A 15,960-nucleotide genomic window follows, 5' to 3' on the forward strand; every position below is an offset into this window, starting at 1 on the left:
ATATTTCTGGAATCTCATAGCAACTAATGGGGTCCCCAAGACCATCCCACATTCAGAGATCTACTAGAAAGACTCCCAGGGCACAGAATAGAGTTGTACTCACAGCTAAGATTTATAAGGCAAAATTTGAGGAATCCAGGTGCAAGATTCCTTATTCTCTCTCTCCCTCCCCCTCTCTGTTTTTCTCATGAGGGGTCACCCAGAGAGCACTCTTCCCCAGCAACAAAAACACAGTAATAAACCTGTGATACTGTTGCCCAGAGAAGCTCATTAGAACCTGGCACCAGGATTTATACTATGCTACCCAAGCAGGCACACTTCACGAGCACATACCAAAATTCTAGACTCCCAGAAGAAAAGCAGGTCATCAGCATACACTGTGTTGTCTGCACAGTTGCACAGGAGATACCCTTATCCTTTAGGGAAGGGTGTATATTAGTGTAGGAGACAGTTTATGGTCAAAGTCCTGGAGGCCAACATTGCAAGCAGATCTTTCTGAAGACAGGACAGCCATCTCACGGCTGCCATGCCAACTCTTTCCTGTCCCAGGGAGCAAGCTGAAGAAGCAGCCACCGTCATGGAGCTTACAAATGACCCCAGCTTAAAAGGAGTGCCCACAGCTGAAGAGCAACCTAATTCCTCCAGCACCAGTTAGACTATATCATGAAGCCGAATCTTTTGTCCACAATAAAAGAGTGCATTTTAATGATGCTGGGAAGGGGAGCTCTGTTACAAAACCAAGTAATGGAAGCCGGAACAGCAAAAGAAAATGCCTGAGATAACCAGTAGATATAACCAAGAAGATAATCCATTTTGTCCAGATGTACCCTCATCACAGGAACACCGAATTTTCCATGTACTATGAATTTAATCCTATTTTTTTCCCCTTTATTTGCCTTTTAATATCCAACACGTAGCAAAAAATCCATCTTTAGAAGACGATTAAAGGAAGTTGTCAGAATCTATAGGAGACATAACCTGCTAGGGAGCCATGTAGACTTAATCCAGCCTGAGAGAGTGAGCTTTGAAGAGTAGGAGATCGACAACAAACAGCCTGTTAGTAGGGTTTTAAGCGATAGCCACCAGCCCTCCCTCTGCTACCTGCCGAATTCAGAATTCATAACAGCTCTGAAGCAAGACCCTTATCTGGACATTTGGCCACATGGACCACGGGAAAGCAGATCTCAGTCAAGAGAAGTAGGAAACTCTTATGCTGAGTTCCTAAGGTGATCTGTGACAGGGAGATAAGCCCAGGTACAATTGAAAGAAAAAAAAATTCCAAGGGTAATCTGGCAGATTGTTGACTAAACAAAATCAGTGTGAATCCAAGTGAGCCGAGGAAAGGAATAAATATGCTGCAAATATGCCATCCATAATTACCGCAAGACTAATCGTCACACGACAGCCCAGCCAAGTAAGAGGCATAAATCAGCAAATGTAGCCACAGAAGTCAGGGCTGCACACAGGCTGTCGAGCAGATGCAGGGGGAGTCGGCAAGTGATAAGGGCTTTGAAGACGTTGCTTTTATAGCTAAGTCCTTGAAGGAGATGGATACTTCAACTCTACTCTAGTCCTTAGGATAAGAATTTGTTGATTATAAACTCCCCGGGAAGTGTGAGCTCCCCCTCCCCTGACACGCATCTCAACAACTGGCAGGAATAAGGAAATTTCACTCCACCATACTGAGAAATGAATCCGAAGACGATGCCTCAAAAGTAGCGCCCTCCTTAACACTGGTTGTTGCTGTTTGAATTAAATCTAAGAAGGTTAAGAAAGAAGAAGTCACATGCCGTGGTTCTAATTCTGCTCAGGAATAAATTATACAAATTAGTGCCCTGTCTTAAAACACAGGTGTCCTTCATTAGCATTCAAAGAACGGAGGTGAGCCCTCGCTTGATTTAGACACCGAGCCACAGAGCCAGAGGTGAAGTCAAAATCAAGCAGTTCACTCCAACTTGGGCCTTTCCCCTGGTAGTATTCGCCATTCAGATCGGATCAAAATAAAGCAAAACAGAAATACGCTTTCTAGTCTTAGTGGTCTAGCCTGTTTATTCCCTTAAAAGGCAACAGAACCAGTCTTTCCGACTACAGTGGTGAAGGGAGTCCACTAGCAAATGGAGACTCAGTGGTCTTAGGAGGCCACGCAGGGTTACAAGGAGGAGGCAGAATTCTCTTAATCTAGGTGTCCCGGCGACAACAAACACCAAATGCCCACACCAAGGGAAAGAAAGAGCCAGTCTGTGGATTTGATTTCTACCTACCCTTCCATTTTCAGAGTTAGTGTCTTTAATGGGTTTTGACTGGATCAGAGGTCTTTGGTTAAATGGGACTGTTTTCATTTTAGAAGTATAATAAAACTGCATGAAGTACGGAGAGGAAAGATACGAGTCAGGAACTAGAGTTAAAGAAATGAATGGGGCAAACAGTTGTTTAGTTAAAGACTGCCTTTCATCAGAAATATACACGACTTACACTCAACCTATCAGAGCACCGGATTAAGCAGAACTGGTCTCTATTTATATGGCAATAGGCAACGTTTATTTGTTTATTCTTCTTCAGGAATGTACCTTGAGCAGTTGTAAGGACATGGATGGAGCTGGAGTATATTATGCTAAGTGAAATAAACCAGTCAGAGAAAGACACACACCATATGACTTCACTCATAAGTGGGATTTAAGACACAAGCAAGCAAAGGAAAATGAGAGAGACAAACCAAGAAATAGACTCTTAGCTCTAGAGAACAAAGCGGTGGCCACCAGAAGGGAGGCAGGGTGGGGGATGGGGAAACAGGTGCTGAGCCTCGGGGGGATTAAAATAAAAACTTTAAAATAAAAAGGAATATACAGTGACAAGTTAACATTCCAAGCATACTTTTATATTCTTGCTTATAGTTATTACTTCAGCAAAGCCTTTTTTCCCTTGGATCACACAAGATAAACTACAGGCAGTATGCCCCTACTAACTAGTCCACGTGAGACAGTCCTGTAACTGATATCATTAATTCATGTCATTACTACTCCCTTAACTCAAGGAGGATTTTTCTGGGCACCTACAATGGGCAAGTCTCTACCGTCCAAGCTATAGTCCCAGCTCTGAGGGAGCTGAAGTCTAGGAAGGAGACATGGTTTCCACAGACTGGTGACAGATGGAAAGGTCTTCAAGGACTAGCTCTAGTGAAAATCTTGAAGTGGGTTTTATTAATTACTTGTGGAATTTAATAAGCGCTTCTAAAATTAAGGATCCTCAACAAGTCCTTGGCTTCTTCAGTTGGTTAAGCATTTCCTTTGTAATATTTCTACCCACACTTCAGACATTTTCTGAAGAAAGGACTCACTGAATGTAGGTGACTTTCTGTTTCGACCTTGTCTAAATTCTTCCAAATTCTAAGTTAGTAAACCCAAACTTCATCTGGCAAATTTGCTAAGCATCCCTGCCCACCTCCTGTGGCTGTCAGCCCCAGGGAGCCCAGAGCACTGTGACCTCACATCCTGAGGGTGCTGCTGTGCCCCCACAAGAAAAGACCAGGGGAGGGTCTTCATTTCCTTTGTTTCTTCCTCAGAGACCATGTTTATGGGAGCTTTAAGTGGTTCTCATAGCCTTTGCACTAATTCGCCTGCATTTTTAATAGGGCAAAAGGCAGCTTGCTTCAATAATAAATTATGAAATTTAATTTCAGCTTCTGACATTCATGGTTGAGTGTATCTTCCTTTTCCATGAAAGGTTCCACAAATCACTCCTGTACACCTCTACTGAGGCAGACAGGAGGAAGAGGACAGGCTGTGAGGCAGAACTCCGGGCTGCATCATGCAGAGGACAGGCTGCTTCCTGCCTAGAAAGGCTCAAGACTGCTCTCTGCAGCATGTGAGTGAGCCCAGGAAATGGTCTGTGATGCTCCCGATGAGTTTCCCATTTTGCGGAGTCAGAGGCAGAAGTTTCCTTAAAGAATACGCAGCTCTGACATTCCTCTCTCCACTGTTCAGCCGGACCCTCATTTATTATTTTGAGTATTTTTAGGACAAGAATGAAAACTCATTTCTTCACCTTGTTTTATTGGGAACCATGGACTGTAATGAATATTGGGTTTTGTTTCGTTTTGTTTTGTTTTTTGGATACCCTCGTGTGATTTCCAACACGCAATTTTCTCTTTAAGGATATATTGTAGGGTCTCCTTCCCCAAGTCCTCACTTTGTTAGGCATTTAAGCCTCTGATAAAATATATTAGAGGGGCGCCTGGGTGGCTCAGTGGGTTAAGCCTCTGCCTTCAGCTCAGGTCATGATCTCAGGATCCTGGGATCGAGCCCCACGTTGGGCTCTCTGCTCAGTGGGGAACCTGCTTCCCCCTCCCGCCCTCTGCCTGCCTCTCTGCCTGTTTGTGATCGCTATCTGTCAAATAAGTAGATAAAATCTTTAAAAATAAAAAAATACATATAAAATATATTAGAACACACAGTAACCAAGAAATCTACCAAGAGGAACCAATTTAGCCTTTGAGGTCTGACCTCCCTCAATTCCCAAATACTCAAGTTATTGGTCATGTGCATGTCAGAAACCGTAAGTATTCCAGTGCCTCCAGGAACCCATCCTGGAGAGGCACAGTTAGGCTCAAGTTTCAGACCCATCACTAGCACCCATTGTGAAGTGGGTGCTAAATGCCAAAATTATTTTCCGCCCACTGTCTGACTTTTCTCTTGTCTCAAAGAAGAGCTGATACAGAAGGTTTTTGATTCCTGTAAAGGAGTTTGCCAACAAAACCCTGCTCTCCAGGTACTAAAAGTGGTATCTAGTACCTTAAGACAAATTCTTGGGTAGGCCCAGCCAACTGCCATAACCAATAGCCGTAGAGTCTCCAAGTAAATTTCAAGCTTTCTTTTTTTAAAAGATCCTTTTGTGGCAGAGCCTAGTGGAAGAAAGAGTGAGTCCACGAAGGCCAATTTTTGTTAGTAGAGAAAGTGCCTACAGCCTTGCTCAAAGATAAGACTGCTGCAGTGTCCTGTTCTGAAAAAGGCCTCCCAACATTTCCTTTTAACCAAATTCCCTCCATCAGGACCAACGATGAGACTGTATAATGCCTTGGTCCGCTCTTGAATTATGTGTTCTAACTACAGCAAGATCTCTAATTAAGAATCACTCACATTTTTCAGTGTGCTCTTTGGGTTCCATTTTGTTTGTTTGTTTTTGGCTTTTTTAACAGAATAAAAAATGCACACTTAGTCCTGACTAAATTACTGTTAACTGTCCGTGGCTCAGACATTTGCTCACGGGATGACTTGCTTTTACACTTGTGTACAAAGATGTGTGCTGTCTCACATGTAGTAACTCTGGCCTCAGCAGGCTACCAGGTGTTAGGACTGAACACACACACACACACACACACACACACACACATCCACACATCAGTGCGCTTAGTAGGCCAGCTTGCGACTCTCCATTTTTCCTTTTCCACTGCAGTTTCTACCCCAGTCTCCGTGGCAATTCATTCCCACCGTGTTCCGGGTTCTTTTCTTTGAACGTCTGTCCATGAGGTTTTCTAGCACATGTATCTTTCAAGCCCAGTAAAGGTCATGTTTAAAACCTGAGGAGAGCCTTCTCAGTGTGACACAAAACCAGCTTGATTCTTTTTGCACACAATTACTGGCATCTTGGCAGGGCTAAATGGTAAACTCAATTAATAAGGCCTAAAATGTAATTTCCATTGCTCACGCCCGTAGTTAAGCTTCAGTTTTCTTACCACAGAGAGGGTCTGCTTTCCATTTAACCTTGAGGTGTTCGTGCTCAACCTTTGTCTCCCTTCTCTGAGACACACACCATGCCCCGAAACACACTCCAGGAGGCAGAGCCGGAAATTTCTGTAGAGTGCGGTCCCATTCCGCTTGCCGAAGTCAGGCTCCCCGTGGGGAGCAAGTTAGGCATTTAGACGGGCATATCATCAGTATATGCCAGCAAGGAGTACATCAGGCTCCAGAATGCATGAGCTGCGTGGATTAAGTTGTTCTGAGCACATTAACCTCATGTTGGTCTGCCCATCCCTCCTGCTGTGCGGAGCTGAGAGAAACACAGCAGCGGGCGAGGTGGGGGGCGGGGGGCGGTCCTTGCTGCATCTCCTGGGGTCTGTCTCTTGGAGATTATTGATTTGGGCACTCCTGACTTTCTAGTACCTGCCTACATGTAGATAAAGAACTGTAGCCCAAGAGCTGAGAGAGACACAAAGTAAGGGAGCCGCCGAGAGGCTGGTTTCAGGGCACGGCCCTCGGCCCTGGGACAGGTGAGTATAGCCCAGAGTCGAGCACGCAAGGCATTGCCACAGTTCTTCCTCCTGCTGTGTTTCTTTCCCAGAAAACAACTACACTCAGCAAGTCAACTGTGAGCCTTGACTCTAAAGAAGTAGATTGTCAGAGGTGAGGGGAGCTAGGAGAAAGTACGAGATTATTGGCGGAAACAGAGACATGAACATGGGCATGCCCTGTCTTTCTTTTTTTGATGTTTCAAAATGTGGAAATGATTACTGTGACTGATTCTCAAATGACAACCAATAGCACGAAAACATCCCATCGTTATGGGAAAATTCTGCAAAAACTCTGATACGGCCATTTCAAATTTTTGTTAACATCTGTGTCTCCCAAAAGCGCCTCAGGATGCCCTCAGTATTTTGAGAAAAATCTACTTTTGGAATACACATGTAGCTTAGTCTATCACTAATTTCACTTGCTGCATGCTCAACAGGGGTAGCTCTACTTAAAGTCTTTATTCTTACTGCCTAGATAATTTGTATTCAGCTGCTCTAAACATACTAAGCGATCTTGACTCTAACCGTAATAATATATCTTTGTCACTGGTTCTGTTAATTCTAATGATTGGTCCTAGGCTGTTCCTCCCCTTCCTTTAGGAATGGTACCTTCCAGTCTCTCCATGTGCATGAAAAGTGACAAGCATGGGTCCCCATATTTCTACTTATTGGGCCACCCTAAAGACACGGTTTGTAAAATCTGCATGAATATTATCTTTCTCTAATGAGCTTTGGTTTTGCATTGTTTGTAACTGATGTATAATGCTTTTTCTTTCATAGTAGCTTGTCTAATTACTGCTAGAGCTCTGGAAAATACCTAGCTGAGACCTCACAAGTGATAAGGATAGGATTTGTGGGTTCATAAGCACTTGGGATGCACCAAATTCCAGCCCAGAATGGCCCCAGCAGGAAGGAAAGATAGGGAGGGCCCAGCAGAGGCAGCACCAGCCAAGTTTTGCTTCACACACTTCCAAAAATCCTCCCTAGGCTTTGGTACAAATAGTTACATTGATTTCCTCTTGGCCCAAGTTCCAACAGCTCCAACCCAGGGCACCCCTTTGGCCCCTGACGGAAAGAAAGCCACAGTTGCCAAACATCCAAGCCCTGGGATCTCTGAACTCCTCCTGGCATCACGATATCTCCCTGGGCTGCCCTGTGGCAGCTAGCTGCTCACTTTCCTCTCCCCATGCTCAGTGACACACCAAATTTAAAGAAGGAAAAGAAACACCACTTGTGACATTTTTTAAAAAGTAGGCATAACTTTGTATCTGAACAACATTTACCACTCTTTCAAAATGACTATTCTCCACTTGTCTGTTTTTTAGCCTAACATTTTAAAAAAAAGTCTTACAGGAAAAAAAAAAAATACCCTATACATAAATAAAGCAGAATATAGATGATAGCCTTGCAAATATGGTTCAGGCAACTTTTCACCCCTCAAACACATCCCTAGAGCGGCCCATGTTGCCACTGTCAGATCCTGCAGGGGGCTGGTGGCTTCGGCCACAATTTAATAGGTAGAACTGTGATTTTAAAATGTCGGTTTGACTTTTCAGTCCCCACAGTTAGACACGGAAGCAGGAGCCAGACTGGCGTGTTTCTCAGTTTGGGTGTGATGGGACCCCATTCATGCTGCCACAGGCATGGCCAAGCATCTCACCGCCGAAGTCTTTTAAGCTGGCTCTCTGAATTTTTCCTGAAACATATTTTCCAACTGTTATAACCCTGCTGATTGCCATCAGGATTGGTTTAAATTTAACATGAAAAATAATGTTACTCACTAAGTGAATTATTTGGCCTATTGCTAAACAACTCCTTACCAAATACTTTTATATTAACATAAGCATTATAAGTACTATACACACACACACACACACACACACACACACACACTATTGCAGTCATTCCTTGAGGATGTCTTAAAAAAAAAAAAACTAGAAGTTTTAAATGTATCATTTCTCTAAAGTGTCTGTCTCTCAAGGATGTTATTGATCAGGGGAGGCCTGAAACAGAGCAAAAAGGAAAAAGCTCCAATTTACTGGAAAAGATATAAAGCCACGGAATAATTATTAGGGAAATCCAGTCCCTTGACCGTGGTATAAAGAGATATAGATCTGTGTTTCTGACAAAAGACAGCTATATGCTTGCCATTTAAGTTACGTCAGCTATCTCAAATCCATGAAGGTGAGGCGACTGGAATCAACCGATTCCCCAGCCCCGGCCAAAAACAGAAACACAAGAGGGCTCGGTGGTTTCTGTCCAGTCCCACCAGCATCTGTCAGGCATCTGACTCGGTGCTGGGATATAAAGATGATGAGAGAGTCTCTGCCTTTGCGTTCATAAGCAAGTAGGTGTGACAGGGAGAAAACCAGGCAGTGGAGCAAACAGCGAAGAAACGATAAGAACCCAAAGGAGACAATATCCTAATCCTGCTTAGCAGAGTTGTGGAAGGTTCTGCTCTACCCCAGAGGTGACATTATAGGTAGGCCTTGAGCGACAAGCATGGTTTCACCAGCGTGGGCTAGAAGTAAAGCCGTTTCAGGCAGAGGAAACAATTCGACCAAAGCCAGGGAGTGTGTTCAGAAGAGCCATCGCACAGGCGAACCGAGAGACGGGCGGCAGTAAGGGAAAGAACACGAAGGCAGGTTCAGTTAGAAACGGTCTTGTATGCCAAGCAAAAGAATTCAGATTTTATATAATCAGATGTCGCTGAAAATTTGTTTGAGTGGAATGGTGAAGATACTCATGTTTGGAAATAGTCTCCAATACTGTTTATGTGGATTTTATAAGAAACTGGAGGCAGTTAAAACGTTACTGTAAAGGTGGAGGCAAATGAAGAAAGGACCAGACTTGGGGGAGTGAGGTTGGGAATAGCACACTGAAAATAGATTCTGGAGACAATCCAAGCATTCCTTCGACGGAAGTAACAAAAAGCTCTTGCTGTGCCCCAGAATGGACTGAGGGCAGGGTTAGGAAAAGAGTGGGAAGAAAGACGGTCAGGGACTAGAGCCCACTCTGCTGCCTGATTTAGCACAATGCTGGGTGCAGAGCATTCAGACGGTAGCTTTCTTGTGAGGGTTGTGGGTGGGAAATGGCCTTCATGCCCTGCTCCCCGTGGACCTCACCACAGGGCCCCCACACGGTTCCCCACACTGTTCCCCACATGGTTCCCCACATTCTGGGCCACGCTAGGAATCCACTACTGAGATGGCAGAAAACTTCAGCTCCTACTTAGATCCGGTCTTGGGATAAAGACCCAGTTTTTCTGTTGTTTTTTTTGTTTTTTTGTTTTTTTCCGGAGGACAGGGATAGGCAGTGTACCAAGACAAATGATGTTGTTTCTCCCTAAGGGAACTCTGTATGTGGAGAATGTTTAAGGAAAACATGGTGCTCATTGTTTATAGAAAAATACTCTTGAATCACACTCGTTAAAATCATTCTCAAATGTATTATGTATGTATGTATAAATGTGTTATATTCCTGCATTGATGTACAAAGTATTTTCAAAACAAGCGTGCTCTGCTTAATTTCCCTTTCTGGGGACATATTTACCCTTTGAAATCTGAATTCCGTCCTTAAGACTCCAGCGAAAGTATCCCCTCCATGATCACTGGTCCCGCCATGCTAAGGAAGCCTGGGGACTGATGGCATCCTTCAACTTCTTGGGCCTCCCTATAAGAGTTAACACTACTGATCAGTATAGTAGCTGGATTTTTCTCTTACTGCCTTGACTGGCCCTCCAGGGTATCCTTCAACTCCCTTCCCATCTAGTAACCCCCCTCCCCAACTTTTCCCTCGGGGTCTCACTCACCCCCATGGTCCCACCTGTCACTACTGTGCTGGAGACTCGCTTCTGTTTCATCAGGTCCAGCTTCATTCCGCAACCCCACCCTGAAACGTCCCACTGCCTGTTAGACATTTCTAGCCGGATACCCCACATTTGTGTATTCAAATTTGTATTTATGATCTTTCCTCCTGAAAATACTCCTCCTCTGGAATCCCTTATTAATTAAGGGACCATCAATCCTCTTTGTCATCCAGCTCAAAACCATCTCAACTGCCTTCTCACTCATCTCTCTGTCTATCTGTCATCTATTGTCTGTCTCCGGTTCCCAAGTGGGAGTGATTTGATGTCTGTCATTTCTCATGGGGCCCTCTCCACCATTCCTATTGTCATTGTACTCCAGTTCAGGCCTATTCCACAGGATTAAATAGCCTTTTACCTGTTTCTGTACTGCTATGGCCAATCCTCCCAGCTCATCAATGCCAGAGCAATTGACTGTCCTTAAGGACTGCCCCACTCAAAGACCTTTTACACACACACACACACACCCTTAAATTGGTCCCCAGAGCCATCCCTGATTTGGCCCTACCCAAATCAGTCTTCTCTCTTATCTCCCACAATAGCCTGTTTCATCTCTGTGCTCCAGCTACACTGTCCTATATTCCCACCTTCTTGGTTGGGCACATGCTATTCCCTTGGCTTGAGAAATCCTTTTCCCAAATCATGTCCTCCTTTAAGAACCGGGTCACAGTCTGCCCCTTCCACGAATCCTTCCCCAAGTTCACCAGTTAGAAGTAACTTGAGTTACTTCCCAGGTCCTCTGAAATCCCACAGCCCTTTATATTGACAACAGGTTTATCAATATCCCCATCCTTCCTCCCCTTTATAGAATTCAAATACTGGTTATCACCCCGGGTTAATACGGTGCTTTACAGAGTGAACAAGTAAATGAATGAATGACTAAGAGTCTTGCACTATCACGAAGTTATTATTCTGACAGCAAATTTCAACATGAGCTTTTGTAGATAGTTTTTGTAGATAGCTTTTGCAGAGGACTTCGGACGATGTCCCAAATCTCCACTGGTTGTCTCAACCCAAACTGGCTTTTCGTTGCTGTGGTGGTGGTGCCTGTGGTTTTCCTAAACTCCTGCCCGCCTGCTTGTTTTCTTAACATATCTCTTTCCGTTAAGAGCGGAGTAGAGGAAAACTGGCTAATTGATGTTCCAGGCAATTGTTTCTGGTTAATCTAAGTTTTATTGTTTCTAGAGGTGTTTTCTCTCAAACTGTAGTTCTAACCTGTGTTGCCGTTACAAATTGTAGTTTAACCCTCTGGAGTTGCTTCTTTGTTAAGGAAGCGTCATGTATCATAGTCTCTTAGAGACTTCGGGGCACTGTGAAACAGAAGCTAATGTTAGGTCTATCTGTGTGGGATTATGTGCCTACCTTCCTGCTGTGAAAAGGGGGCCATTCGGAAAAACTCTCTATGCTCTTTGTCTAGCCTTCCGGCTCTATATCAAGTTCAACCAGATGGACCTATTTTATGATATGTGTCAGACATGTTTGGATGCTATGGAGGCTACAGGAAAAAAAGAAAATGTGGCATTGTCTCTCCCTCCCCTTCAGGAGCTCTCCATTTCATTAAAGAGCTACAAATACTCACTTGGAACAAATACAAGACAGTAAAAACCCAAATGATAAGGGAGTTTGAGACAAGAGCAGGAAATAATGACCACAATAGTCAGTCAGGGCTCCTTGAAGGAAACCAGTCATGAGATAATCTTTGAGGAATCAGAGGGTTTGGGAACTCAAAGGGCCCTACAATCTGAAACAGAAATAGGACACTATAGGAGATGATTTTGATGCTAAGAAGCAAGTGACTAGAGTATAGGATCCCTTCTGAAAAGTAGAGGGAGCAAAAGTGCTAGAGTTTTGAATGATTGGAAGAGGCCAGTGTCTGAAAACCAATGGCAATGAGGAGGCACAGAAAATTCTTGAGCAGCACACCGACGTGGCTAAGTATTTTTAGGGACAACAGAGAACATTATAGAAAGAGTTTGTTTTGTTTTGTTTTGTTTTCAAAGCATTTTCAATCTTAGCTACCCATCAGAAATACCTGGGAAACTTACATGTAAAAATTACCCATAGAGCCTTCTCCCCAAACCAGTTCAGCCGTTGGCAGTGCAGCAGGGAGTGATTGCGATGGGATGGGCGGGAGGACAGGCTCAGGTATGCTGTAATTTTTTTTTTTTTTTTTAATGTGCCCCAGGTCAGTGCTTTGAGTAGTCAGAGTTGTGAATTACTGGTGGATCAGATAAGGAGGTAAATCAGATAAAGAGGCTATCCCAGTAACCTAGAAATGCAGAGATGGGTTAATGAGGTGCTGAAAACAATCAAAATGAAATACAGGAGAGTTGACACTATCAAGAATCTTGAAGAGAATCATTAAGACTTGGTAACGGATGGTGTAAAGGGAATAAAAATTAGGGAGGACTCAAAAATCATCCCAAGGTAAGATCTTAAGTATTGGGGAAGATGGCAGAGCCACTGTCAGGAAAAAGAAATGGGAAGATTCAGAAAAGATGCCATTAACAAGACAGGTGACCTTTCAAGAATTACTTAACTCCTCAGGGCCTCAGTTATCTTACCTGTACAAGGATAGGGTCCGATTACATGATGCCTTCAAGTACTAGAAATGAAAGTAATGTGAGTGAACTAATCTGGGGGCAGGAGAAGGCATATGGGATTGTAAGAGATTCAGATGGTGATTCACAATACGCAGATGAGTACATCTCCAGCAGGTAAAACCCAGAGGGCAGTTGCCAAGGAAGACCAAACCCAGAGAAAACCCAGAGGTCACCAGGGAAGAGCACAGAAAATTGGCAGTGAGAGGAAGGCCAGGAAAGGAGAATAAGAATACAGAATTTCCCTCATTGCCTGCCCCAGGTTCTGTGTCACCTCCCTGCTCTCCTGTGACAGGTGAGCAGTGACACAGTGTCCCTCATAATCCCAACTCTAATGTATGGATACAATCATCTTTTACATGACTACTCGGAGTTGCTTTCATACACAAGGTGTTTCTGGTGAAAGATTATCTCTTGTTAACGTAGTGCCTTCGAAAAATGAATTGGGTCATTTTGTCATTCATTATGAAAATTCACTAACACAGAGAAAGCAAGGAGTAGGAATTCTTCACATCTCCTTCTATATCCAAGATATCTCTCTTTTTTCATACAAAATGCCAGAAGGGAGAAAGATTATCTTTTCCAAGTGAAATACATCTGTTCAGTTGGACTTTCCCATTATTTCCCTCAAGAGCTTATTATCCCTGGGCATACAGCAATCAATACAGTAGCTTGTTTTCCAAGTGAAATATGAGGCGAGGCCCACACACAAAACAATCTTACTGCTTACCCCACTTGTAAATATTTGTTGGTTGCCTCTTGGTTGTCAAATACAGGAAAACTGAGTCCCCATGTTGCTACATCCAAAGCTGTAGGACACCTACAGGCTCCATCCAGAAAGCCCCGGATGCTCCAGTTAGGCCACAAAGATGTACAAATGGCCCGCAGGCATGGGATAAGATGTTCAGCCTCACTCATCATCAGGGAAATGCAAATCCAAACCACGAGAGGGCACCTTACACCTGTCTGATGGCCACGATAAAAAGAGAAAAGAAAGGAAAAGAACAAGCATTGGCAAGGAGGTGAGAAAATGAGAACCTTCATTCTGTGGGTCGTACAGCCACCATGGAAAATGGTATGGAGATTCCTTGACAAAATCAAAAACAGAGCTACCATATGATCCAGCAACCTCACTTCTCCGTGTCTAGATCCAAAAGAATTGAAAATGGGATGTCAAAGAGGTATTCACACATCGTTGTTTTGGGCAGCACTCTTCACCATAGCCAAGAGGCAGAAGCAACCCAGGTGACCATCAGGCAACCTAAATGGGTAAAGACAAGGTGGCATAGACACACGATGGAATATTATTCAATCGTTAAAAAGAAAGACTTTCTGTTGCGTGCTACACCCTGCATTAACATTGAGGACAGTCCGCGAAGCGGAGTAAGCCAGGCACGAGAGACAACTATCTTATGATTCCACCTCTGTGAGCTATCTAAGTTGTCAAGTCTTAGAAACAGAAAATATAATGGTTGTTTCCAGGAATGGGGAGTGAGGAGGAAGGGGAGCTGGTTCAGTAGACGCAGGGTTTCGGTTTTACAAGATGAAAACGTTGTAGAGATCTGTTGCTCAACAGTGTGCATTTGGTAAACACGATTGTACTGTACACTTAAAATGGTTAAGATAGTAAATTTTATGTTTTTTATCCATCCCCCCCAAAAAAGAAGAAAATGCCCCATGGGGCTTTTAGGAGGACCTGCTTCAGAGTTCTAAAGCTTCAGAGTTCAAAGCACAGAGGACTTCCCACCTACTGAGCTTTATTTTGTAGTTTGCACTGATGCTGGGCAGTGCTTAGGGCAACCAGATGAGAGCTGATGACCTTCTTCTTCTTCTTTTTTATTTTTTACTATGTACAGTGAGCCACCGTATAGTACATACTTAGTGTCTGATGTAGTGTTCAGTGATTCATTAGTTGCATATGACACCCAGGATTCATCACAGCACGTGCCCTCCTCAATACCCATCACCCTGTTACCCGCACCCCCCTGTGACCCTTCTCCCCTCCTGAACCCCCAGGTTGTTTCTCGAGGTCCATAGTCTCTCATGGTTCTTCTCCCTCTCCGATTTCCCCCACTCTGGATTTCCCTCCCTTCCCCTGTGGTCCTCTGTGCTATCACTTACAATGAGCTTCTTCAAGGAGCAATCAGTAGGAGAGACGCACTCTTTACCATGAGCTTGGCATTAGCATCCTCTCTTACCAGGTCTGTTTGCTTGTCTGAACCTGATGCTTAGGTTCTTGCCTTTGTTTGGTTGAGTTCGGAATGAGGACTTGGCTTTGGAGTGCAGAATTAGGACTGCATGTGTAGTCAAGGAGGTTCCTGGATCTGGTGTTGTCTCAGTGGTTTATTTATTTAGACGACTTGGTATCCCACCTCTTATCACAGAGGCTTCTTTGAGACAGTAGGTCAGGTTCAGTGGGAAGGAAGACTAGGAGTAGGAGCTTGCCAAACAGACCCATGCTAAGAGAACAGAGTCCCGCTTCCCCCAACAAGAAGTTCATGGAGAAGAGAAAAGTGTTCCCCTTTGTCTTCACCGGGAGCCTCAGGTGGTAGGAGGTGATGCTCACCACAGCGACAGGCGAAGTCAAGGGAGATTTTATTTAGTGTTGCGGAATGTGACATGAAGATCACAAGCCTCTTTGTGCCTTCCTGTGATCTTGTTTTTTGTGAAAATATTTGCTGGATTTATCTTTCTTATCTCCTAGTTCTTTAGCTACTAGATCACTTCAAGCCCAGAGCCCCGTACTAGCCCCCTGAGAGGACTATCTGCTGACAGAAGCCTGTCTCCTAACTCAGGCGCCTGTGCTTGGTACCCCATGGTGCCTTGCACTGCATTGTGTGAATGAATGAATGAATGAATGAATGAATGAATGAATGAATAGAAAGAAAATAGCAGAGTCAGGATCTGCCCTCCAAAAAGCTATGGTGTATTAGAAAAAAGAGAAAAAGAAAACAAGCGCTCCTTTGACTGAGGAACTTAAATATAATCACGGCACGTGAGAAATGCTCAGATGGGAGGAACGTAGGTAGAGTTAGCTGAGGTGGGCCGCGCTGGAGGAATCCTCTTTAAGAAAGAATTCTTGCCCTTCTGGTCTTCAGCATTCCAGTATGGAAATTAAGTTCTTTTTAAGTGACCACAGCATCTTTTGCCTAGATTTGTACTAAACCAACTGTGTAAAGTGACTGCATTGTCAGAATGAACCATCATATTCA

The 15,960-nt window shown here is 44.0% G+C and overlaps 1 protein-coding gene across 8 annotated transcripts in view; it reads left to right on the top strand.

The window, feature by feature from the left end:
* MAGI2 (membrane associated guanylate kinase, WW and PDZ domain containing 2) overlaps window positions 1-15,960 on the top strand; it is a 1,338,391-nt gene that overhangs the window by 1,266,384 nt on the left and 56,047 nt on the right. For 2 of the 8 annotated variants that reach the window (XM_032304947.1, XM_032304948.1), the window contains one exon: window positions 6,884-6,972. The exons of 5 other annotated variants lie outside the window; for them this stretch is intronic. In XM_032304947.1, coding sequence (XP_032160838.1) covers window positions 6,884-6,972 — 89 coding nt within the window. Of the gene's footprint in view, window positions 1-6,861; window positions 6,973-15,960 lie in introns of all 8 variants that reach the window. One more of the 8 variants, XM_032304949.1, reaches the window with a different exon arrangement.

Source organism: Mustela erminea, chromosome 11 (assembly GCF_009829155.1).
Source record: "Mustela erminea isolate mMusErm1 chromosome 11, mMusErm1.Pri, whole genome shotgun sequence".
In the NCBI taxonomy this organism is placed as follows: domain Eukaryota; kingdom Metazoa; phylum Chordata; class Mammalia; order Carnivora; family Mustelidae; genus Mustela; species Mustela erminea.